This window comes from Microplitis demolitor, chromosome 9 (genome assembly GCF_026212275.2).
Source record: "Microplitis demolitor isolate Queensland-Clemson2020A chromosome 9, iyMicDemo2.1a, whole genome shotgun sequence".
Classification (NCBI taxonomy): domain Eukaryota; kingdom Metazoa; phylum Arthropoda; class Insecta; order Hymenoptera; family Braconidae; genus Microplitis; species Microplitis demolitor.
Window position 1 is genome coordinate 1101631 of NC_068553.1, and position 24517 is coordinate 1126147.

At 29.9% G+C, this 24517-nt stretch overlaps 2 protein-coding genes across 2 annotated transcripts; both read right to left on the bottom strand.

Moving 5' to 3' along the window:
• Positions 1–14178: 14178 nt before the first annotated feature.
• LOC103570378 (uncharacterized) lies at positions 14179–15259 on the bottom strand. The gene has a single exon (XM_014442241.2). The coding sequence runs from the start codon at positions 15071–15073 to the stop codon at positions 14258–14260; it is 816 nt and encodes a 271-aa protein (XP_014297727.1). The 5' UTR covers positions 15074–15259; the 3' UTR covers positions 14179–14257.
• A 4671-nt stretch (positions 15260–19930) lies between these two features.
• Positions 19931–23920, bottom strand: LOC103570371 (neurogenic locus Notch protein-like). The gene is made up of 9 exons (XM_008548083.1): positions 23848–23920; positions 23438–23677; positions 22446–22694; positions 22097–22345; positions 21760–22008; positions 21439–21687; positions 20910–21155; positions 20474–20722; positions 19931–20377 (listed from the first exon to the last, which is right to left on the bottom strand). The coding sequence occupies exons 1-9, from the start codon at positions 23885–23887 to the stop codon at positions 20121–20123; spliced, it is 2028 nt and encodes a 675-aa protein (XP_008546305.1). The 5' UTR covers positions 23888–23920; the 3' UTR covers positions 19931–20120.
• Between the last annotated feature and the right edge of the window lie 597 nt (positions 23921–24517).

Sequence of the window (24517 nt, forward strand, 5' to 3'; positions counted from 1 at the left end):
AGAAACACATGTGGTTATATATGAGCACATATGGAGATATGAAATTATATGCATGATTCTGTATGATCTTATATGATCAATACTAGGCACATGTGATCATATGTAACTATATAGAAACACATGTGGTTATATATGAGAATATATGGAGATATGAAATTATATGCATGATTCTGTATGATCTTATATGATCAATACTAGGCACATGTGATCATATGTGACTATATAGAAACACATGTGGTTATATCTGAGCACATGTGGAGATATGAAATCATATCCATGATTCCGTATGATCTTATATGATCAATACTAGGCACATATGATCATATGTGACTATATAGAAACACATGTGGTTATATATGAGCATATATGCAGATATGAAATTATATGCATGATTCTGTATGATCTTATATGATCAATACTAGGCACATGTGATCATATGTGACTATATAGAAACACATGTGGTTATATCTGAGCACATATGGAGATATGAAATCATATGCATGATTCTGTATGATCTTATATGATCAATACTAGGCACATGTGATCATATGTGACTATATAGAAACACATGTGGTTATATATGAGCATATATGGAGATATGAAATCATATGCATGATTCTGTATGATCTTATATGATCAATACTAGGCACATGTGATCATATGTGACTATATAGAAACACATGTGGTTATATATGAGCATATATGGAGATATGAAATCATATGCATGATTCTGTATGATCTTATATGATCAATACTAGGCACATGTGATCATATGTGACTATATAGAAACACATGTGGTTATATATGAGAATATATGGACATATGAAATTATATGCATGATTCTGTATGATCTTATATGATCAATACTAGGCACATGTGATCATATGTACTATATAGAAACACATATGGTTATATATGAGCGTACATAGACGTACATGATCGTATACGTGATCATGTATGATCATATATGATTACAATCATGCACATGTGATCATATGCGGCTGGATGAGAGCATGTATGGTAATATATGAGCATATATGAAAGCACCTTATCATACAGAGAATATATATGATTAGTAATTACAATCAGACATATATGATCATATGTGGGAGAAGAGTATGCATATGGTTCTATATGAGCATACATGAACACATACGTAATCATACCATATATATAATTCTGAATGACCAGATATGATTGCAAACAGGCACATGTAATCATATATGGTTACAAATAGGCATATATGGTTACCTATGGGCATATAAGGATGTACGTGATCGTATAAATGGTTATGCCTGCCCTATATTTATGACCATATATAATTATAGAGCTATTTTTTATCTGATCATACAGTAGTATTCACATTTGGTCATATGTGAATATTTTTTCCTTACTTTCTAAGGATCATAAATTTTTAAAAATAAATAATTTTCAATTTTTATTAAAATTTCTAATTTTTTTATTCTTCGAATTTTTCGTAATTCTAAATATAAAATTAAATAATTCCAATATCATTAAAAGTCTATATAAAATTTCCAAAAATCCTTTCTGGCTTTGAATCCTCTTCTTTTGAGTACATTGACGACCCAGTCGGAAAAAAAAATATTTTTTGAAAAACTAGGTGGCTCTTAAGTAAATTTAGAGATTACAAGGACGATAAAAACTAAATAAACAGGATGATGGTATCAGCATTGCTATTTCATTTTCGTTGTCTCGCACAGTTACCTTACCAATAGAAAAAGTCTCTCCTCAAGTGTGAAGACACGCATGGTCCGTTCATAATAACATCCGTTGTTTCATTTTTTATTTGTTATTATTACTAACCCATACTCTTATCGTTGAGATCCTGCATCCTTCATCATATTTTTTAGACATCTCTTCATATTTCAATCTCCGTACCTCCTTTATTACTAACAATGAATCATGTCTCAATACAATTTTATGTTAAATACAATTTCGTAAAAAATTTAATTTCTCGCATAATTTATCGAGTTTCATTTTAATGAACTTTACCATTTAAAAGTCCTCGTATTTTGAAAATAATTAGAAGCGGGAGGGGGTGGGGTGGGTCCTATATTGTAATTTCTGAAAATGTGGTACCACTATGGACAAAATTTAGTATGTACATGATATTACTTAATAAGTACAGTAAGAATATATAAAAGGCTTAATTTACAATATTTTTGATGGTAATTGCGGATCAAGTGCGGAATTAGTAGGGATTGGTAGAGTTCATGAGTGACGGATCCGCAGTGAATGCGAATAAAATCTAGATCAGGTGAAAAATTAATGCGGTGTTGATATGAAGTGACTTCGAATCAGGCATGGAGTACTTTTTTATTGTGCGGATCTATTGCGGATCTAATGCGGCATGGATGAATATTTAAGGCGGCTTTAATGCGGATCAAATGCAAAGTGATTGTAAATCCAATGCAGAGTAGGCTGGGAGTAAAGCTAAGGCGAAGGTAGTGCGGATCCTATATGGAGTGAATTGTGATCATGTGCGGATTGAATGCGGATCAGGTGCGGCATGAGTGTATATTCAACGCGAAATCAATGAGGGAGAATGCAGATCTAATACGGGATGGATTTAGATTTGATTTGTGTAGATCTGATGCGGATCAACTTGGGATGGCCGTAATGTTAAGTCGGAGTCTATGCGGAGTACTTGCGGATCTGGTGCGGATTATATGCGGATCTGACGTAGACTAAGTCCAAATTAAATAAGGATCTAGTGAAGAGTGGATGATTTTTAATATTTTTAATCCCTTATATGTAACACTTAACCTTAAAGACAGTTTTATTCTTATTGTTCATAGAAAAAATACCTTTTTGACGTAAAATACAAAAAGTAAAAATAAGCGGAGTAAATCGTTAAACTTGAAGGTTAGGTCTCAAGTTTTGACATTTCTACAAAATCTTTCGCTATAGTTGTGATCGCTATCATTGACTGAAAGAAATAACTCCAAGTAGGGAAAGGGGGGCAAAATGGGTCCCTTAAGAAATAAAGAGTTATGTAATATCAATGTCAGCCCATTTTGCCCCCAGGAGGCGATTTCGCCCCACTCTCCCCTACTAGGGGAAAGGGGGAAAATGGGCCCCTCAAATTTTGGGGCCCATCCCCCTCCCCCTTCCCTACACTCTTATAGATAGCCATAGGAAATAATTTTTTTCCAAATTACAATTATAAAACTGACTGAAACAAATGAAGAATAATAGAGTGAAATTCGACTTTTTTTTTTATAAATTCTAAAATTCTGGAAAAAGCAAAATATCAAAATTACTCGTAAATCGAAATTTTTTTTTAATATAATAACGGAAGAACATTAAAATCTATTAATTGCTAAAAAAATGATGTTGATCGTAAAAAAATTGACAAAAATTAAAAAATAATAATTAGTAGTACAGTACTACCTTAATAAGTTACGACGATTTGGGACCGTCGTAATAGTTCAAGGGGCAATAAAAGTATGTCTCGATTGACCTGGAGCTAGGAAGGGTATTTAGGTGTGAGGGATCGTTAGTGTCTGTAAATCCAGGCAAAAAAATTTATTAGTAACATTTAATTTTTCATCTCTCGAAATCAATATAAATGATTATTATTTAATTTTACTTGCAATAATGAGTCAAATAAATTTTTTCTTAAATAAATAAATTTTTAACGATTGTTTTATTAGAAAAAAAATAATGATTAAGTAAATAATATTAGAAATTTTAAATATTCATTTGTTTTATGATTAATATTAAATCTGATATTAATTTAAAACTTAAGTAACGGCTGGATGGGTTATCTTAAAGTCTAATAAACTAAATTAACTCAAAATTTATCGATTGTATATTTTTTACAATTTTTGCATGTCCACATTACCCCTCAAAATCTCATGAAATGATCAGCTACTTTATAAAATACAATAAACATACTCTCACACACACACTATGAAACTGAAATGTAATATGAGGGTCTCAGGTAGTTCGAAAATTTTTTTTGGTGGTTTAGGGTTAAGCACGGGTTGTAAAAATGAGAAAATTCGTAATAGTGTAAGGTCGTAACTTACTAAGGTAGTACTGTATGATGTATTTTTTCCCACCTAAAACTTATTCCATTCAATGAGTTTTTACACAAAAAAAAAAAAAATAAAAATAAAATAACAATAATAATAATAAGTTAAGTGTTTAGTGATTATATTATGATAAATAAATAATTTGTAAAATTATGAATAATAAACAATAAAATAAATTAAATTATAAAGACCTTAAATTAAATTATTTAACACCTACACTCACCAATCTCTTGTTCAAAGTAAGGACTTACCGCAATATCCTCAAGTTTCCAAGTACACAGTAAAGTGCTGACTCTTGAAAGAGCAAGTGCTCGTGTATTACATACCTATTAACTTATATACACTTGCTCTTTACTGTTTATTACTTTCTCAATTAATTACTACGGCTTGCAAACAATCGAACAAAAGTGTCTTGTTTACGATTTAATACAACTTCATTCGTTCTGTTTGTAATTAGTGCAATGAATATTAAATTAATTATTATTTTAGTTATTTATAGTGAGTATTTAATAATTAAGAGATACGATAATTTTAGGGGGTAATTTGGTGACATTGAGTATTCATCTAGGAACAAATTTTGTTGACTATTTAAGTGGGAAAATAATATATTGAACAATTAATTGTGACTGTGTCAATTTAAAAAAAAATATTCTAATACGAATATTAGAGTGACCCCCGAAAAACTGCTTTTTTCAAATTTTATATAAAATTTTTTTGGATTATTGTTTTAAAAATCATCTCCAAAAATTAGCTGAACGATAAATTTTTAAGGGTTCGCTCAAAAATTTCGAAAATTCCAAAAATGTCGAAACTACTAGTTCAGAAATTGTTTTGGATTTTCAAAATTTGTGAGCGACCTCTTAGAAATATTTTATTGAGCTGATGTTAGGAGAGGGATTTTGTCGGAATTGTGACACTTTTTTTTTAGGGAATTTATTTATTTATTTATTTAAGAAAAAAAAATTTTTAGGTTTCGATTCAATTTTCGGAGGAGGAATTGACGTTGAAAAAAAAATTAGAAAATTGAGAGGAGATTTAGGTGAATATGGAGATTGTGATGATGAAGAGGAAGAAAGTATTGTGAGGATTAAGTGGGAAGGAAATGGTAATTTTGGTAAAAGATTTACTGTCTCTAGTGAAATTAGTTCCGCTGAATCAGAGGTTCCATTACCGATACTAGAACCGCCGTTTCATTATTATTCGTCGTCGATAAATGATTTTGAGCGGGAAGGTCCTAAGAGTGCAAGGGGTGGATTCCAAATGAATTTCAAGGGAGGAAATTATAGTGAAAGTGGTGGAAAATTAAGGATTTACGAAATTACTACGGGAGTGTCATTGAGTGCAGACGAAGGCAGTGTACTGAGGGGAAATAAAGAAGAGGATTTGAGAGGAATTCAGGATGGGAATGAGGAAAGTAGAAAATTTGGTGACAAGAAAAACGAAAATTTTGGAAAATGGGAAAGTGATACTAGTTTCAAAAACTTCGAGGAGAGGAAAAATGTTGAAAAACCGGAAAATGAAGAAAATTTTAATTCATGGAAAAGTAATGGAAATTTTGGAAAAGTGGAAAATGAAGAAAATTCTGGTAACTGGAGAAACGATGAAAATTTTGGGAAAAGAAAAAATGAAGGGAATTTTAGAAAATGGAAAAATAATGAAAATTTCGAGAAAGTGGAAAATGTAGAACATTTTGGGAAATGGCTAAGTGATGAAAGATTTGGAAATAATGAAAATTTTGAAAAATTGGAAAATTATCGTAAAGAAAACAACAATAGTTATTTTGGTAAATCGGAAAACTATGAAAATTTGAAAAACGAAGATACTAAAAATAATTTTGGAAAATTAGGAAATGAAGATACAAGAAAAAATAACATTAGTGCAAATATTGAAAAAGTGGAAAATAGAAGTAATTTTGGAAAATGGGAAAGTCAAAATGCTGAATACAATGGAAACAATAAAAATTTTGAAGAAGTCAACAGTCAAAATTCTGGGCAATTTTATGATAGTCCTGAGAAATTCGGGAATCATAAAAACTTTGGAAATAAAGAAAATTTTGGAACATGGGATAGCAATAAAAGGTTAAATTACGATAAGAAAATTAGAAATGATGAAAATGTAGGAAAAACAGAAAAACCATTTTTTGGAAATTTTCAAAATGAAAATTATTTTGGAAAATGGGAAAACGACAATAAATTTGTCAGAAATGAAAATTTTGGAGATTTCCAAGACGATGGAAATTTAAGAAAGTTTAAAAATAATCCGGATTTAAAAGTATTAAGAATTGATGAAAATCCAAAAAATTTTCCAAATAATGACGATTATAAACCGTTCCAAAATTTTAGAAATTTCGGAACTGGTCAAAGTTTAAAAGTATTGAAAATTGATGAAAATTCGCGAAATTTCGAAAGTAATGAAAATTTCAAACGGACCCAAAATAATAAAAACTTTGGAAATGGTCAAAGCTTAAAAGTTTTTAAAATTGGGGATAATTTCGAGCGATTTCCTGCCCCAAAAAATTTACCAAAATTCGAAAATAGCGATACCCTAAAAGTACTGAAAATCGACGAAAACCGCGAAAATTTCCGTTCTACCGGAAAATTTCATGATGGCGTGAAAATTAACATGGAAAATTTAGAGAATATTCATAATTTTGAAAAATCTAAAGTTACAATTCAAAATACAAATGGCGGATGGTTCGACAATAAAATTCAAAATAATAATTTCAACAATGACGACTTTAAGAAAATTAATGAAGGTGTTGGAAAATTAAAAAATTTTGATAATTTTGGCCGGGATCAAAAACCCGGAAATCGTAACAAAAATGATAATGAAAGTAAAGAAAATGATGAAAATGAGCAGACAAAATTAAATGTTTGGGATCCAAGCAAATCAGTCATAAAATCGCGACCAACGCAATCGCTCAGTGTAATCAAAGCCAATCAATTGAAAACTTACCCGACAAGGGGAAACCGCAAGTATCAACACCACACATCTGAAAGTGACGAAATTACCTCTGAAAGGCGAAACTCCTGGGGATTTTCTCGAGAAAAATATCTAAGAAAAAAAACAGCCCACAATAACGGTGTCAATCATTTCAGATATATTGGTTAGTATTTATATATTTAATTAAATATATGTTTAGCTATTATTTGATTTTTTTACAGACAAAAATAGTGTCCCAGTAGCTGTTCTTTAACCCTAGACTGGCCACAAAAAGTAATAACCGGTTTAGGGGGGCCATCTTTTGCCCCACCCACCCCTAATTCTTTATAGAAAATTCACATTTTTCAAACGATAAAAAATAGACATCAGGAACTGAGATACGGCTACTTACCGGACCAGTGACTTTATTTCATTAAATTAAAGAAAAATTACTGAAAAAAAATTTTGCAGATTCGAATGACAAATTTGGCGCTATTCCTGGAGTACCTGGAAGAGACTACCCAATAAATACAGAAAATAAGTCGAGTACTTCTAAGAAATTTACTTGTCCAATACGCACGAAGACTCATATTTATATCGCTGATCGATCTTCCCGCTGCCAAGTAATGTTTTGATCATTATATTACGAATTTTAAAAAAAAATTGTTCTAGAAATCAGCTTTGTATAAGTTAATACATTTTTTTCTAGATATTTTACGTATGCTACGCTAACAATCCAGCCGTGCAGATGGTCTGTCCAGATGGTACGCTTTTCAATCAGCAACTGCAAGTATGTGATTGGTGGTTCAATGTCATATGTTAATAAACGGGTTTTATTTTTTTTTACAGCAATATTTAATTTTAATTTTAAGTAGCTCTAATTGATAATGCTCTAAAATTGTTAATAAAAAATTATCTTTCTGTAATTAACATAAATTTAAACTGGTGTTATTATTCGAAGTTTAGATGAGAAAAGAAAATTACGTATAATACTATTTTACAAGCGTGTGAAACATGTTTGAATTAGATAAAGCATTCGATTGGAAATTGGAATCTAATGATTCGAATATATTCGATTAATTCGACAAAATAAAATAAGTTGATAAAATAGAATAATTCAAAGTTTTTAATACATCGATGTAATAGAATAATTCGATGAAGTCAAGCTGGAACCCGTATGGAAAAACCGTATTCTGTCGATAATATATAAAAAAAATGGTGAATAACTGAACATATGTGGCGGCAAAATTATAAATATTGATTAATACACAGAAAAAAAGGATATCTTGGCGTAAGAAATTTTTTCTTGCCGTAAGAATATTTTTTGCAATTTTGAATGAAAACGAAAATTTTCTTGGTTCAAGAGCAAAATTTTCTTAAATTTAGTAATCTTGGCATAAGATTTTTTTTTATTCAACCAATATAATATATGTTTCTTGAAGTAAAAAATATTTTCTTAAAGTGAGAAAAATAAATATTTTGCCCCAATATATAATCAATTGTCCGAAAAGTAAAATATTCTTTCTTGAAGAATAATTTATTTTGAATCGAGATGATTTGTGACTCGAGTCAAGAATTAAAAGTACTCGATTCAATGGTAAGAAATATCTTGGCTTAAGTATTTGTTGTGTTGCGGCAAGTAAGCGTAGACGTTTGAACCAACAGCAACTGCGCTCATGGCTCAACGCAAAAATTTTATTGGGAAAGCTAACTGTACTATACTAAAGTGGCAGTAGTTTAGACTCTACATTGTACAGTATGTTAACTAGATATGGGTAAAGTGAACGAATGTTCAGGAAATGGTCGGGTAGCATAACTGGTAAAGCTCTCGCGTGATGCCGAATCGGTCTCGGTTCGAATCCTACCATAAGCAAACAATTTATTTTTCTCAATTTGTTCATAAGCCATTTAATCGAGAGAGTTTATTCCTTATCCTCTCTACTGCTGTATTGCCGTGTTCTAAATATACGCATACACTTTCCTGCTTGACAATATTTAATATTTAGATTAGGTTAGATTCACTGAAAAATATAGGTCGATATATTTTTTTAAGTAGAGTCATTTATTTTTTTGAATCGAGACTAGAATTTGTTTAAGTCAAGAAAAAAAATCATCAATGGGAGAATTTTATGTCTTCCGTTAAGTAAATATTTGCATGATTCGAAAAAAGTTATTTTATTAAGCTAAGATTATAATTTATTTAAATCAAAATTAAAATTTTCTCATTACGATAGACCGTTGTCTTGAGTCGATAATGTAGTTTTCTCAAACTGAGAGTAAATGTTCTTCTGTCACGCAAAAAAAGTTCTTGGTTTGAGATGTTGATATATATTGTGACAACTTACTATACTCACCAACCAAGACAGAAAAGTATTTTGTTTTGATAGTTTGTTTTACTTGGTTAGAAACAAAATATATTTGACTTGAAATAAATATTCTTAAACCAAGATTATTTAACTTGAATTAAAATTTAATTATTCTTGATACAATATTTTTTTAATATTAGTCGAAGAAAATGTTCTCGGATTAAAAAAACCCAATTACTCAGCCCAAGAATAAAAAAATGAAGGCGAAAATTATCTTGGGCCAAGTCAACCTTTTTTTCTGTGTATATGATAATCATATATAATAATTTATACGTTTAATATTATAATAATCCATATCATTTATAATATGTGTAAGTATATACATGTGATATTGTATCAAAAATTATATGTCCGTTTTATACATTAATTTATAACGAATGCAAAAATTTGAGAAAAGTCGAAAAAAAATATTTTTTCATTTTGCTTATGATTACACAATTAAAGGAACAAGTTTTGTTCCTTTAATTGTTTTGCAAAACTTTGATCGATCCACCCCGAAAAATGGCTCGATGGATCAGTTTAAAAATTTGTAGGGTTATTCTGGGTACATTAAGCTAAAAATTTCCTGGCAACATTATTATTTTTATCGATATTTGCAGAGTAGCGGTTGATTTACTAAAAATCCAAAAAAAGTCATTTTTCGTACTCAGTTATAATGGATGTTAAAAATACAAAAAAATTTTTTTTTAAAAATGATGAGAGGGTCTTGTAGAGAATTTATTCAAGTTTTTAATGCTGCCCTTCAATTTACTGTGCGTTCATTGGTAAATGAAATATCGATGATTAAACCCAAAAGGACATTTTTCGTTTGAAGCCTGATATCTCAACAAGTTATTGTACGAATCTCAAAAAAATGCAAATCAAAGCTGATTAAATTTGCTAACTGAAAAATTTTTGTCTCGCGGTATTTCTTATGTTTACGCAATGGCTGAAGGTTTAAGAAAAATTTGATGAAAATGCGTCGAAACTAGAGATTTCAAGCTACAAAATGCTTTTTTTATTTTTCGAAATTATTATTTTCCACAAAGTTACAACCTTACGAAAATCAGTAAAAAATTTCTAAAATTTTTCTGTTCCTTTAATTTATGTCATGAGTGTACTTTTCCGAAAATTAGATTACAGTACTACCTCAGTAAGTTACGACGATTTGGGACCGTCGTAATAGTTTAAGGGGCAATAAAAGTATTAGTCTCGATTGATCTGGAGCTAGAAAGGGTATGTAGGTGTGAGGGATCGTTAGTGTCTGTAAATCCAGGCAAAAAAATTTATCAGTAACATTTAATTTTTCATTTCTCGAAATCAATATAAATAATTATTATTTAATTTTACTTGCAATAATGAGTCAAATAAATTTTTTCTTAAATAAATAAATTTTTAACAATTGTTTTATTAGAAAAAAAATAATGATTAAGTAAATAATATTAGAAATTTTAAATATTCATTTGTTTTATGATTAATATTAAATCTGATATTAAGTTAAAACTTAAGTAACGGCTGGATGGGTTATCTTAAAGTCTAATAAACTAAATTAACTCAAAATTTATCGATTGTATATTTTTTACAATTTTTGCATGTCCACATTACCCCTCAAAATCTCATGAAATGATCAGCTACTTTATAAAATACAATAAACATACTCTCACACACACACTATGAGACTGAAATGTAATATGAGGGTCTCAGGTAGTTCGAAAATTTTTTTTGGTGGTTTAGGGTTAAGCACGGGTTGTAAAAATGAGAAAATTCGTAATAGTGTAAGGTCGTAACTTACTAAGGTAGTACTGTACTTAAATTCATAATAAAAATTTGAAAACCTCCAATTAATATTTGCTCACAAAAAAATACATTAATGGACAGCCAAATGAATTCTGTACAAAAAAGACCTGATACCCGATTCCCATAAAATGAACCAGAACCAAGGAAATTAAAGGAAACAAATCAACAAATTCGTCCGTCAAAACCATTTGAGTTATGAATCCCTTTGTCTTTTATGACTTTGCCAATCACCTACCTAGTACCCTTGAATCTCAACCCTCGCTCAAACTACAAGTCCAAGTAACCACTCTACCCTTCTAACCATTTATGCCCCCAAAAATCCCTGTCCAAGTGCCTGTAATTTCATACCCTAGCTACACCCTCTACCCGACTCCTAACGGATATACATTAAACCAACGCATTAGGGGATCTTCATAAGTACTGGGAAGCTCTCTTGATGTATGACTATGCAAGGGTATCACAGAATATTTAACCACCGGAATAAAATATTTTTACTCCTCGACATTTCGTCCTTCTTTGCTTTGATACGAGGGACAGGTTCATGACCTGATGAGTCACGTCGACCTAAACTGCATCACAAATTGTCCAATCCCTGCTACTATTTTGAGGTAAGGGGACATTTACTTATATTATATATTACAGTGTATGTTGGGGTGTCATTTTATTTATAATAGTCTATGTTTGATAAGATATTGTCCGGGGTAAAGTAAAGTAACTTTTTCAAACTCAATATCGGTACTTGTTTTATTTAATAGACATTTGTATGATTTATTAACTATTTCATGCTTTCTATCTTCATTTTTACTTGAAAACTCAATGGATGTCTATTATTTAGGGTCTGTATCACGCCCATGAGATTAAACATGATGTGAGAAAGTTATCAGCTGATTGTAATGGTGATACAGTTTTTGATGAAATTCGTTTTCAGATCTCTGAGATTGTCCGTATTGTTGATATCTAAATATTTAGGTGGTTTGATGATGAATCTATGGTGACGCATGAGAAAAACAAGTTTTAGAGATAAGGGGGTGCAAGGGGTGGCAAAAAGGAATGATGATAAATTTTTTATTAAATCGTTACGGGATATTGCGATAGCTACTGCAGAAAAAATCAGCAAATATGGTGCTGAATAATTTAACTTGTGGTTATCGACTGCAGTAAAAATAATATTTTTAGAATCACAGCTAACTCTATAATTTGGGTTTCGCAGATTGGACACTATATAGTAAACTTTTCTTAATATCTTCATTTCTGCACCATTTAGACGGATATGACTTGAAAAATTTGTACCTATCCCAAACCGTTTGAAGAACTGGAGTGAACTTGACGATATGAATGAGGTTATGTTCAATAAGGTGTGTCCAAAAAATCGACTAAGGTTTTTTTTCGAATAACCGTGGAATTCTGTCAGAGGGTGTCAAAATAAAGTTTTTGGGAAAATATGAGCTCTTAATATTGACATTTAGAGGTCGCGAATCGTAATTTTTTATTTTACATTTAAATAACATGGAAAAAAAAATTTTAAGCTTGGAATTTTATACCTTGGCAATGGCTCATTGTACAGATGAGCTCGGGATTTATGTTTGTAGGAAGTCAAAAACTCTACAAAAAAAGTCTCTTATTATTTTTTAATAAATCCATCCATTCAAAAGTTATTAGAGATGAAATTCAAATCTATAATAAATTTCCAGATCTTCTTACTTTTTCAGCAAAACTATCAGACTTATCAAAAAATGTCATAGAATCTTTTTTGTAGAGAATTTTATTTTCTACAAATTAGTATTAATTAATTTTTTTCGAATTCTGCATTGTTTTCTAGTTATTTCGATTTTAATGCCAGGTTCTTAAAATCGATCAGAACACTATTTTTTTAGGAGCTTGGCATTAAAATGGAAATAACTAGAAAACAATGCAGAATTCGAAAAAAATTAATTAATACTAATTTGTAGAAAATAAAATTGTCTACAAAAAAGATTTTATGACATTTTATGATAAGTCCAATAGTTTCGCCGGAAAAGTAGAATGATCTCGAAATTTGCTCTAACTTGACTTCGAGCTCGGATAACTTTTGAACGGATGGATTTATCAAAAAATGATAAAAAACTTTTTTTGTAGAGCGTTTAATTCTCGATAAAAATATGTCCTGAACTTATCTATTCAAGGAGCCATCGCCTAGGTATAAAATTCCAAACTTAAAAATTTTTTTTTCCCATGATATTTAAATGGAAAATAGAAAATCGTGGATCGCCACCTTTAAATTTTAATATTAAGGTCTCATATTTTAACAGGGTCTTTGTCTAGAGATACTCTGTCGATTTTTCAATGTTCTTCAAGAAAAAAAAAGTCGATTTTTTGAAACACTCTAATATATATATATATATATATATATATATATATATATATATATATATATATATATATATATAATTTTTCACCAATAGTATTTTTTAGAACCTACTTGAGTCAAATAGATAGAAAATGTCAAAATCATTTTTGTAAAATTGCGTCATGAGGACAAATACAACAGTCAGATTTTTATAAAATCTACTAATATAAGACTTCTATCATAATTGTGTGACAGAAGTATCTTCGAAAACATTAAAGAATTTAAACATTAATTATTCTATACAAATTATTCAATCAAAATTTATCTAGTATCCGAAATTCGCCAAAAATCGTACCTCTAACCCACAATAATAGTCTAAAAAAAAAAATTCTTAATAATAATTATATTGCTAATACTTACCTTGACTATTTTTTTTTTCTTCAAAAATAAATTATAATTAATTAAATTATTGAACTTAAAGCTAACCTTAAATCCATGGAAATTGGATCTTAAAACTTAATATCTACAAACTTATTAAAATTTAAACCTTCTAAAAATAAATCCCTATTTTTTACCCTCTAATATTTTTTGTCACCCCGAAAAAAATCTTCCCCACGAAAAATAAAATTGCCAATAACCCCTTGTTTAATAAACTCCCCAAACAATTCGCTACGGAAAATTTACCGCGCCCTAACCTCAACAAATTACCATAAAAAAAAACTTTTTTACACGAATCATATTTTCTTTATTACAAGCATATAAAACACGTTTACAATTAACATAATAAAAAATTAATTACTAAAACATTAATCTTCATCCGTGTCTTCGATTTCTTGCTTAACCTCGACCTTCTTCATCTTATGTATTGTTTGAACCTTATCTTGAAAAAGCGGATTTTTAAATTTCAAATCCTCCGGAAAATCAACTTGTTGTTCATCATCATCAAAAGTCTTCTTGCTTTCATTTTTACACTTATCACTAGTTTTATGCCTATTGATAACAATTTTACCGGAAGATTTAACGTTAACAGCTCGAAAAGGTTTTCTTTCTTTACCAGTCGCCATTACACAAGTCATACTTTCGCCATCTTGACAAGGAACCCAGCAGTATTTCTCATTACTTATTTTAAACTTTTTTTTATTACTATCAAAATCAATGTTAACTCCAACTAAATCATGAGGATTTAAATGACGCGGAATATCAATTAAAAATAATTCGTCATCCTCATTAATGTCACCCAAAGTAAAAGAAGCTTCTGAACGATTTAAAATTAATTTTTCCTCATTAACGAATTCTTCAAGTGATCTATAAGGTTCTTTTGAATTTCCCGCTTCAAGTGAGTTAAAACCACGAGAGGAATTTACATGACCATTGGATTCATTTAAATCCATTTCAAATTTATCCATCCTTATATTTTTAGAATTTTTCAATATACTTTTATGTTCAGAAGATATTACTCCTAATTCTGGTACAAAACGTTTTGACGGGCTTGTTATTGATGTATTAATAGTTATTGACTTACGGCTTTTAGGTTTTGATGATTCGTGGACGTTCAAAAAAACCATTGACTCATTTAAAGTTGTGTTCAACTCTGTTAGTTTGTCATTATCACTAATCACCATTTTATTTATTTTCACTTTTTATTTTTTAATTAATTAGTCATTTAGTTGTTTATTAAATTAGTTTTACTTTTTCTTTCACGCACGTGGTTATTGAGCAATGTTTTGTTTACTAGGTTACAGACATCACTTCCAGAATATGGGTAAGTTAGAGCAAGTAGTTGTAGGTTGCGATGGTAGATGGCGCCAGTAGTTGCGTTTTGGAATTATATAGAATGCTCTTCTAATAAATAATAACGAAATAAGATGTTTCAAGATTTGTTTTTTTGGGTTGATAAATTAAGGACATTTTCGATTTTGAAGTATAATAAACTATTATTTATCAAAAAATATATATTATGATTATAAAACAATTAATTAATTTTTTTTTATTATTTGACCATTCAAGGGAGGCTGATTTGAAAACAGGGGGAAAATAAGTTAGTAAAACAAATTTTTATTTAAATATTGGCGGGAAATTTAAAAAAGCATGGAAAGAATGAAAATTTTCAATGGCGGGAAATTGTGAATTTTTTTTTTTTAAATTAAAAAAATTTGAAAGTTAAATTTTTTAAAATTGAAAACTCAAAATAAAAAATTTATAAAATTCTAGTTCAAAGAATATTGAGGGATTTTCAGAGGTACAATACTACCTTGGTAAGTTACGATCTTACACTATTACGAATTTTCTCATTTTTACAACCCGTGTTTAACCCTAAACCAACCCTAAACTCAACCCTGATTAACGGTGAGTTTTATTGACTGGCTAAATCAAGTACAATATTAATTATTACTGGAGCCCTAATATTTAATGCAGTATGTATGATTGTTATAAAAAATACATCAAATATAGATAAACTCTAATTTAAATCATAAAAAATAAATTTTTGTTTTTAGTTTTTTTTTTAAATTATTTTTCTAGTATAACCTCAAATGATTTATTTTGTTTCTATTCTTTAGTTCAAAATATTTATTTTCATTGAATATTCAATCATTTTTAAATTTTAAATACATTTTACATTATGGGTGTGATATAGCACACATCAGACAAATTTAAAATTATTAATAAATCGAGTAAATAATTAATAATATAAAATTAAAAAAAATGCGAATTCAAAAAATTTTGAAATTAATAGTGCTTTTTTTGTAAATATTATTTTTTTAATTATTTATCTTATTTATTTATAATTTTAAAGTTCTCTGATGTCTGCTACATTCATACTCGTTTTACATTAATATTATTTAATAATTATTAATATTTTCACTATGAATAAATGCAGAAAATAACTTATTTTATTTACTGTTCCGGTATTAGGACAACCGAATTCCCGTATTGGGACAAGGCTATTTCAGCGTTCCGGTATTGAGTCTTTTGGGTGTCATAAAAAAAATTTTTTTTTATATTAAATTTAAGAAAAATGAACTAATTTGATTATTTTTGAATTGGTAAATGTCTATTCTATGATGTAATAAATTATTTTGGTTTATAATTTATTCGAATATTTTTAAAACGATAAAAATCAGTAATATACCCTTCGTCGTTCCGGTATTGGGACATTTACCTTACTCCATTTTACCCGCAAAAAATATAAATTTTTTTTTCACCGCAGTTAAAATTTTTTTTTATTCACTTTGAAAACCATTGAAGAAAAAAATATTTAACATATTTGAATCTCTAAAAACACTGTTAAGTTAAGTGCTCCGCCCCCCCCCCCCTTTCTTCTTCCATTAGATTAATCACTTATTAAAAAAGTATATATTGATAAAAAAAATTATCTTCATTAGCATGATCGGAATTTCACAATAAAAAATATGTAGGGCAATATAAATATATAGATATCAGGATGCGTGACTAACTGTGTAAAAATTACAGTATTAAATCACAATTTAAGTACTCCAGAATATACTAATGACTATTTAATGGATATCTGAATTTCGTAAATTATATACGGAAACTTATGCGGGAGGGGCCCTATAAAAATATTAAAATTTTTTAAATTATCAGGGAATTTCTGTCTCAACATAAATAACAAAATTTTTTTGTATCCGCTAAAAAAAAATATTCGTCTCAAATAAAGCACCCTAGTATACAATTATAGACATTTTGATCACAAATTGACGAAAATTTTCAGTAAATCCGACCAATAAAGTTTCAATCGAATTCAATCAGATTTTTCGATCCGGGGATGCATTTACTATATAATGAAATAGTAAGCGCAGGTTTTATGACGAAAAGAATCCCCTTGGAAGCAGCTGCAGAAAAAAAGTAAATATTAGTACTTGAATATTAAATATCGTTGATTGTGAGTTTTAACCAACACCTGACGATAAAAGACCATATACTGAGATTGTTTTTCAACACTAGACAATACTTTTAATTCAAGATATAAACTTATTCTTAATTAAATACAATAACATTAAACACGGTATCAAATAAACGTAGTACACGGAAAGAAAATTATGGTAACTGTTCCTAGTACGTTTATGAAATATCATCCCATACCGTTATGGTAATGATTACTTGGGATTATGGGATATAGACCCATACTTTCTGGGAAAGTTTCTATAAGTATGGGAACAATTCCTATCATTATGGTAACAGTTCCCATATCGCATGTGAAAGAATCATGGTAATGATTACCATACTCATAGGAATAGTTCCCACAAGTAAAGAGGAACCAATCCTATAACCATATTGTAACGGTTCCTAAGTTTATATGGGAATAAGCCCTATATATTATGGTAAATATTCCTATAATATTATTGTAAACATAACCATCATACTATGGTAATGGTTACCATAATATTATAGTAATCATTCCCATACTGTATGGAAATTATTACCATGATATTATGGTAATGGTTACCATAATATTATGGGAACGATTACCATAATATTATGGTAACGATTACCATAATATTATGGTAACGATTACCATAATATTATGGTAAAGATTACCATATCATTATGGAAATAGTTACCATAATATTATGGGAAAATTTACCATAATAGTATGGGAATGGTTACCATAATATCATGGTGATAATTCCCATAATATTTAGAAATTATAATAATTTTTTTTTTGTAAGAAGAAAAATTTATTATAATTTCTAAATATTATGGTAATCGTTACCATAATATTATGGTTATGGTTACCATAATATTATGGTAATGGTTATTATAATATCATGGTAACCATTACCATAATATTATGGTTATCTTTACCATAATATTATGGTATTGGTTACCGTATTATTATGGTAATCGTTACTATAATATCATGGTAACCATTACCATAATATTATGGTTATCTTTACCATAATATTATGGTTATCTTTACCATAATATTATCGTAATGGTTACCATAATATAATGGTAACCATTACCATAATATTATGGTATTGGTTACCGTATTATTATGGTAATGATTACCATAATGTATGGGAATTATTACCATAATATTATGGTAACCATGATCATAATATTATGGTAACCATTACCATAATATTATGGTAACGATTACCATGATTCCATAGGAACTATACCGATACCACATGGGAATTATACCCATAATTATAGGAATGATTACCATAATATATATAGGTGCCGTTCCTATAATCAACATTTAAAAAAACCCGGTTACCGTGCAGTATGGGAACCATTCCCATAATATATTGTAATTGTTACCATAATTTTCTCTCCGTGTAGCTGATAGAGATAGTATACTTTCGATATCTATAGCAAGTGTTATTTATTGTGACATTACATGTAATAACTAACAATTTTTTTTTATTGTTGGTATGTAAATGAATAGCTCAAGTGATTAGATAAATATATATGAAGGGGTGGGGGTAAAAATTTTCGCGCCTAGAAATTCGTGTTTCTGTGCAGCACTAAATTCTTCGGCAAAAATTTGTTTTAAAATACACGCGGTCTAAAAAATAGTTAATTGCTCACTTTGAACGAGAAAACAAGTTTAGGTATCCAACATAATCTATCAACAATGTTAAATATTCAGATAACAATTTAATAACTACCAAAGGCAAACAAAATTAATTTAAACGATCTTTCAATCGTGCTGCGAACTCAGAATTATTATCCTCAGGCGATATTGGATAATAAAGTAGATCCTGTTATCTACTGCTAGTCTCTCTCTCTCTCTCTCTCTCTCTCTCTCTCTCTCTCTCTCTCTCTCTCTCTCTCTCTCTTTCTCTGTATCAATATCTTACTCCATGAATTACATTATATTTCTTTACTTATAAAATACACGAGAGGAAAAATAAGAGTTTGTATCAGACCAATTAGTCCAAATGCAGTGCAATTAGACTAAAATCAGATAAAATATTTCGACCCGGGAAGAACGAGGTCTTGAGACTGAAAATTACTTAACTCGAGTTTTTTTGGAAGTACTAAAAAAGATCAATTAAAAGCTCAGAATTATTTCAAATTCGAAAGTTCACTGTCTGACCTTTTTTAGAAAAGACTTTTGTTTCATGGGGTATCATAATAATCATGAAAAAAATATACAATAGAAAAGCCTTTCTCGAAATCCTTAAGAATATTTTTATTTCATCTTTAATCGATTGGTTGCGATTTTTTATTAACCAGCTACCAGGCTTACAATTTTACATTTCTGCAGTTCAATCTCAATTAAAACGTGTCCTTAGACATATATATATATATATATATGAAATTCAGTGAACTGCATAAGACTATTGAGAGACTTGAAAAAATGGACTAAAAAAGTTTTTATTTTCAAACTTTAGAGAAATAACTGAAATGCTGATGAAATGATTATGTTGAAAAATTTAATGATATTGATTGTAATTTAATCGAGCAAAGGGTGGGAAAGCTATTATGCATACTTATATAATCCATCGAGTAAAAAAAATATAATGAAATAATTGACATTTTCAGCAGTACTAAAAATTACAGCTCAGAATAAAGAAAAAAATTAATATTATTACGCGTTGGTAATTATTATTGATGGCAATAGTATTTTGCAGCGATCATAACACCCTTACTTCACAAAGAAAAGTACTTAAGGTCCATCATCATTCATATTTCATTTCAGTTAATTGATATGCATAAATTATTAGCGACAGAAATGAAATTTGGTTTACATTGACATCTGAAATCAATGCAAACAGAGTTCTCGGCCATGCATTGATTATCTTTCCAACAATATCCGTTCAAAATTGGTAGGCATGTTGATGGTCTGAGTGCTATATTATTCAACGCACACACACATTTTCCTTCTGGTAAACAAGTAGAATGCCATGAATCGCTGCATTCCGAAACATCAATACAAGAACTAAGCAAGTGAGCTGTAATGACCAATTAATGGATAAATAAATATAATACCCTAATTCCCTAATAAACTTGATAAGTTTCCAAATTGGTGTTGATGAAATTGTACTTACTTTCAACACATCGATCAACAGATACTGCTGTGTAATTAGTTTTACATTGACATTGATTATCAGAACAGTAAAATGAATCAAAATAGCAATCCTGATCATCTGAACATAATCCATTTAAAGTCGGTACACAAAGAAATTTATCAAATGCAAAATAATTCATATAACAAACACATACATTTTCGAATGAGCATCTTGCATTATTAATCTTTTGACAATCCTTGTCAGTCAAACAAAATTTTCCCAGCATAACTGAATACAGTATAAATTAAGATTTACAAAGTTAAACATTATGAATAATTTATTACTACATTGTCGATAATCAGAAAGTGATTCAATATTTACCATTAAGTAACACGACTAAATCGTTGTAAATTCATGTCAATACCACATTTTTCAATGTGAGTGGTAACAAATAAAAATAACTAATTATACTTACTTGGTTCGCATTCATAATTAGAATGAGGCATGTAATCAGAAGGACATTGACATTTGTTTGAGACACAAACTGAGTATTTGACATAGCAATCTTTATTGCTTAAACAATAACCATTCAAAAGTGATGCACACGTTGTGCTACTTAGTGCAATATAATTGTTTCCACAAATACATCTCCCATTATCAGAACATTTACGTCCTATGCCCGAACAGTTGAAATCTTCGTCACACAAGTTATCATATTGCACTATAAAAATATAAGTAGTCTACCATTACCATTCCTTATCATAAAAGTATCTTAGATAACTAGTGTTAACAAGTATAATACTCGAGTTCAGGGCTTTGGAACGTGGGCGCCAGCTAGTGTCACCAATCGAATGAGAGTATTATACTTGATGTCATTAGTTGTCTACAATAATTCATGTAACAAATGCTCAAAATGAAAACGCCATTTAATTCCTAAAGATGTGTCATCTAGTCGTGATTATTATAACAAATTGTCTTCATTTTTTCAATAATTAAATACTCACTTGGTATACATTCAGCATTTAAATGTTTAACGAAATGAGGTCCGCATTGACATTCATTATTAATACAAATGGAATTTTTAGTCACACATGGTTTATTCTTTGTACAAAATTGATTTAGAGGTTCTACACATTTCGTGCCATTTATTGCAATATAATCTGATGTACAAAAACACATTTTGTCTCTTGAACAAAATGAGTTCAAAATACTATTACACTCTTCGCTTGTTTGGCATGGTCGATCTAGTGAAACTTCAAACGAAAAGACGATTTATAAAAAAGTGCATGAGGGAATTTATTTTTTAATACAATAACTGCACTCACATGGTGTACACAGATCGTTAGAATGAGCGAAATAGTTTTCCATACATCTACATTTGTTAAATAGACAATAAGAATTTTTAGCGACACAATCGTTATTTTTTTTACAATCACCACCTATAAGTGGTGAGCAAGTTGAAAAACCGACTTTAGTGTAATTTGATTTACAAACGCACATTTTATCATCTGAACACGTCGAAAATATTATTTCTTGACAATCTGTTTCCGTTTTACAATGCATTCCTAATAATACTGCAACCATAAACGAAAATATGAATTCAATAGGAATTATTCTCAAAATGTATCAAGAAAAAAAACAGTAAAAAATGAGTGTATATACATGGAACACATTCCGATTTTCTATTGACATAATCAAGTTTGCATTGACATTTATTATGGACACAAACAGAGTTTTCTTGTGCGCACGTTTCATTATTACGGCATTGTACGCTTAATGCTGGTGCACATGTCTCATTGTTGATTGCATAATGACCACTACTACATGTACATTCTTTGTTTTCAGAGCATTCTGAATGGTCTAAGAAGTGAGCACAATCAGAAAATCTCTTACATTTCATTCCCAAGTATGCTGAGTTATAAAAAAGTATATATGTCAGTTGCTTATATCATTGATTGATTATACGACTTTCATTTATCGAGTAAGAAAGATGCAATAAATCAGAACTTACGTCTTACGCATTCGGTATTCGTATGAGTTATGAACATTTGTTGGCATTTGCACGTGTGATCAATACATACGGAGTTTTCAACTTTGCAATCGTCATTTGTTTGACAGAATACATTTAAAATTGGTAAACATGATGTTTCGTTAATCGTCAACGTATTTATTAAGCAGGTACAAGTTTTAGTTATAGAACAGAAGGAAAATTTCCATTTTTCACAATGGAAATCAATTTCGCAGAATGAACCTAATAGCTCTGCAATAACACCAAGAGATAAAATTAGTAAAAATATTTATATTACCTTGGCGGATTCAAATTATGGTAATTTACTGTAAATCAAGGCATTTCCACGGCAAATTCGTTGCATCTTATGGCAATGCACGACATTTTATGGCAATTTACAGTAATATATGATGGTAATTTACAGCGCGCAGAAAATTGTGGTTCTTCTAACCACACTATTGTAGTAAAAGATTTGTAGTAGCGAGTACTCCAATATCTAATAAAGAATACTACATAAATAGTACTGACGTTACCATATGGTGGTTCAGATGATTCCAAGTTTAAGTTGGCATTTCTTTACGCCATCTTGTAGTAACCTCAACTACAGCCATAAATAATTTTTTGCCATAAAATACCATACGTTTACCGCAAAATACCGTAGTTCTTCAAAATACCGTAAATTACCGTAAAATACTGTGATTTACCATAATTTGAAACCACCAGGGCGCGGAGAAAAACGTTGGCGCGAAACGTACCAATTCTTATTATGCTGTCAACCAAGCTTGAAACAGGAATTAAAGCATCCAAAAAGTTATGCCACAACACAATTATTATACTTATGAAAGTTATTGTTGCAGCATAATAATTTTCTCGGCGAGCAGAATCATTTATTTGATGCTTTACTTCCTGTTTCAAGTTTGATCGACAGCATAATAAAAATTGGTAGATTTCAAGCCATCATTTTAATCCCTGGGCATGAAAACTTAATAAGTTACTCGGTAAGCACTGATCACTGGAGTTTTGCAGATAATTTTCATTGCATTGACATTCATTATCAATACAAGAAGCATGATCAGTTGCACATTTGTCGCTGTTCCAACAATATGATCCTAATGCTGGTGCACAGTAGGTTTTATTTATACGGATATTATTTGCTATGCAGGTACAAAGTTTATCTTTGGAACATTTTGCATGCAATATATAATTGCAATCTTCATCACTGGCACAGGAATTTCCTAATATTGTTAAATGTTAAATGAAATTATACTGTGTCATTAAAGTCAAGTTATTGCAACGGATTAGTAGTCTAGGGAAGGGAATAAAGATATAGTTTACTCTTTTTTCCCACCCTCTATTCCAACAATCCACGTGTTTAGCTTAATGTTAGTAATAATTCGTTAGTTACCTCTTTCTTTGCAAACGAAATCATTTATTGAATACACCATCGGTTTACATAATAAATTATCACCACAGCATGATTCTGGTTGCCGAGGATCACACTGAATACATTTAACAAAGTTTATAAAGATTAGGTATTAATTAGTATATTACACACCTAAAGAGCAAAGTAGGACCTTCCAACCGATGTGTAGAATTCCCTACCTGAGCCGAAAGCGAGGGTGGTAATTACGTGGATTGAGATTTCTTACTTTTCTCCGTAGTGTGTTCCCGGGAAAAAATTATCAGACCTGATCATGCATGGTCGTGCATGAATAATGCACGGTCGTGCATGATTCATAAATGATTCAGGTATGACTGTGCATAGTTTAGGCATGACTTTGAACGATGATGCTTGAATCATGCATGACTATTCCCACCTTGTCGCGCATGACCATGCATTATTGATCTCGGCTTTGCATGATCATGCATGCCCTTGCATGAATCGTACAAAGTCATGCCTGGATTACGGGACGATCATGCATGAATGACGCATGATCAAGCCTGATGATTTTTCTCCGGGTACACGATTTTTCACCAGATCTGCATCTGGGCAAAATGGGCCCCCAAACTTTTTTTACATATAAGAAAAACAAATCTCATCCTTTTATGATTTTTGTAACACAAGAATTTTTCCT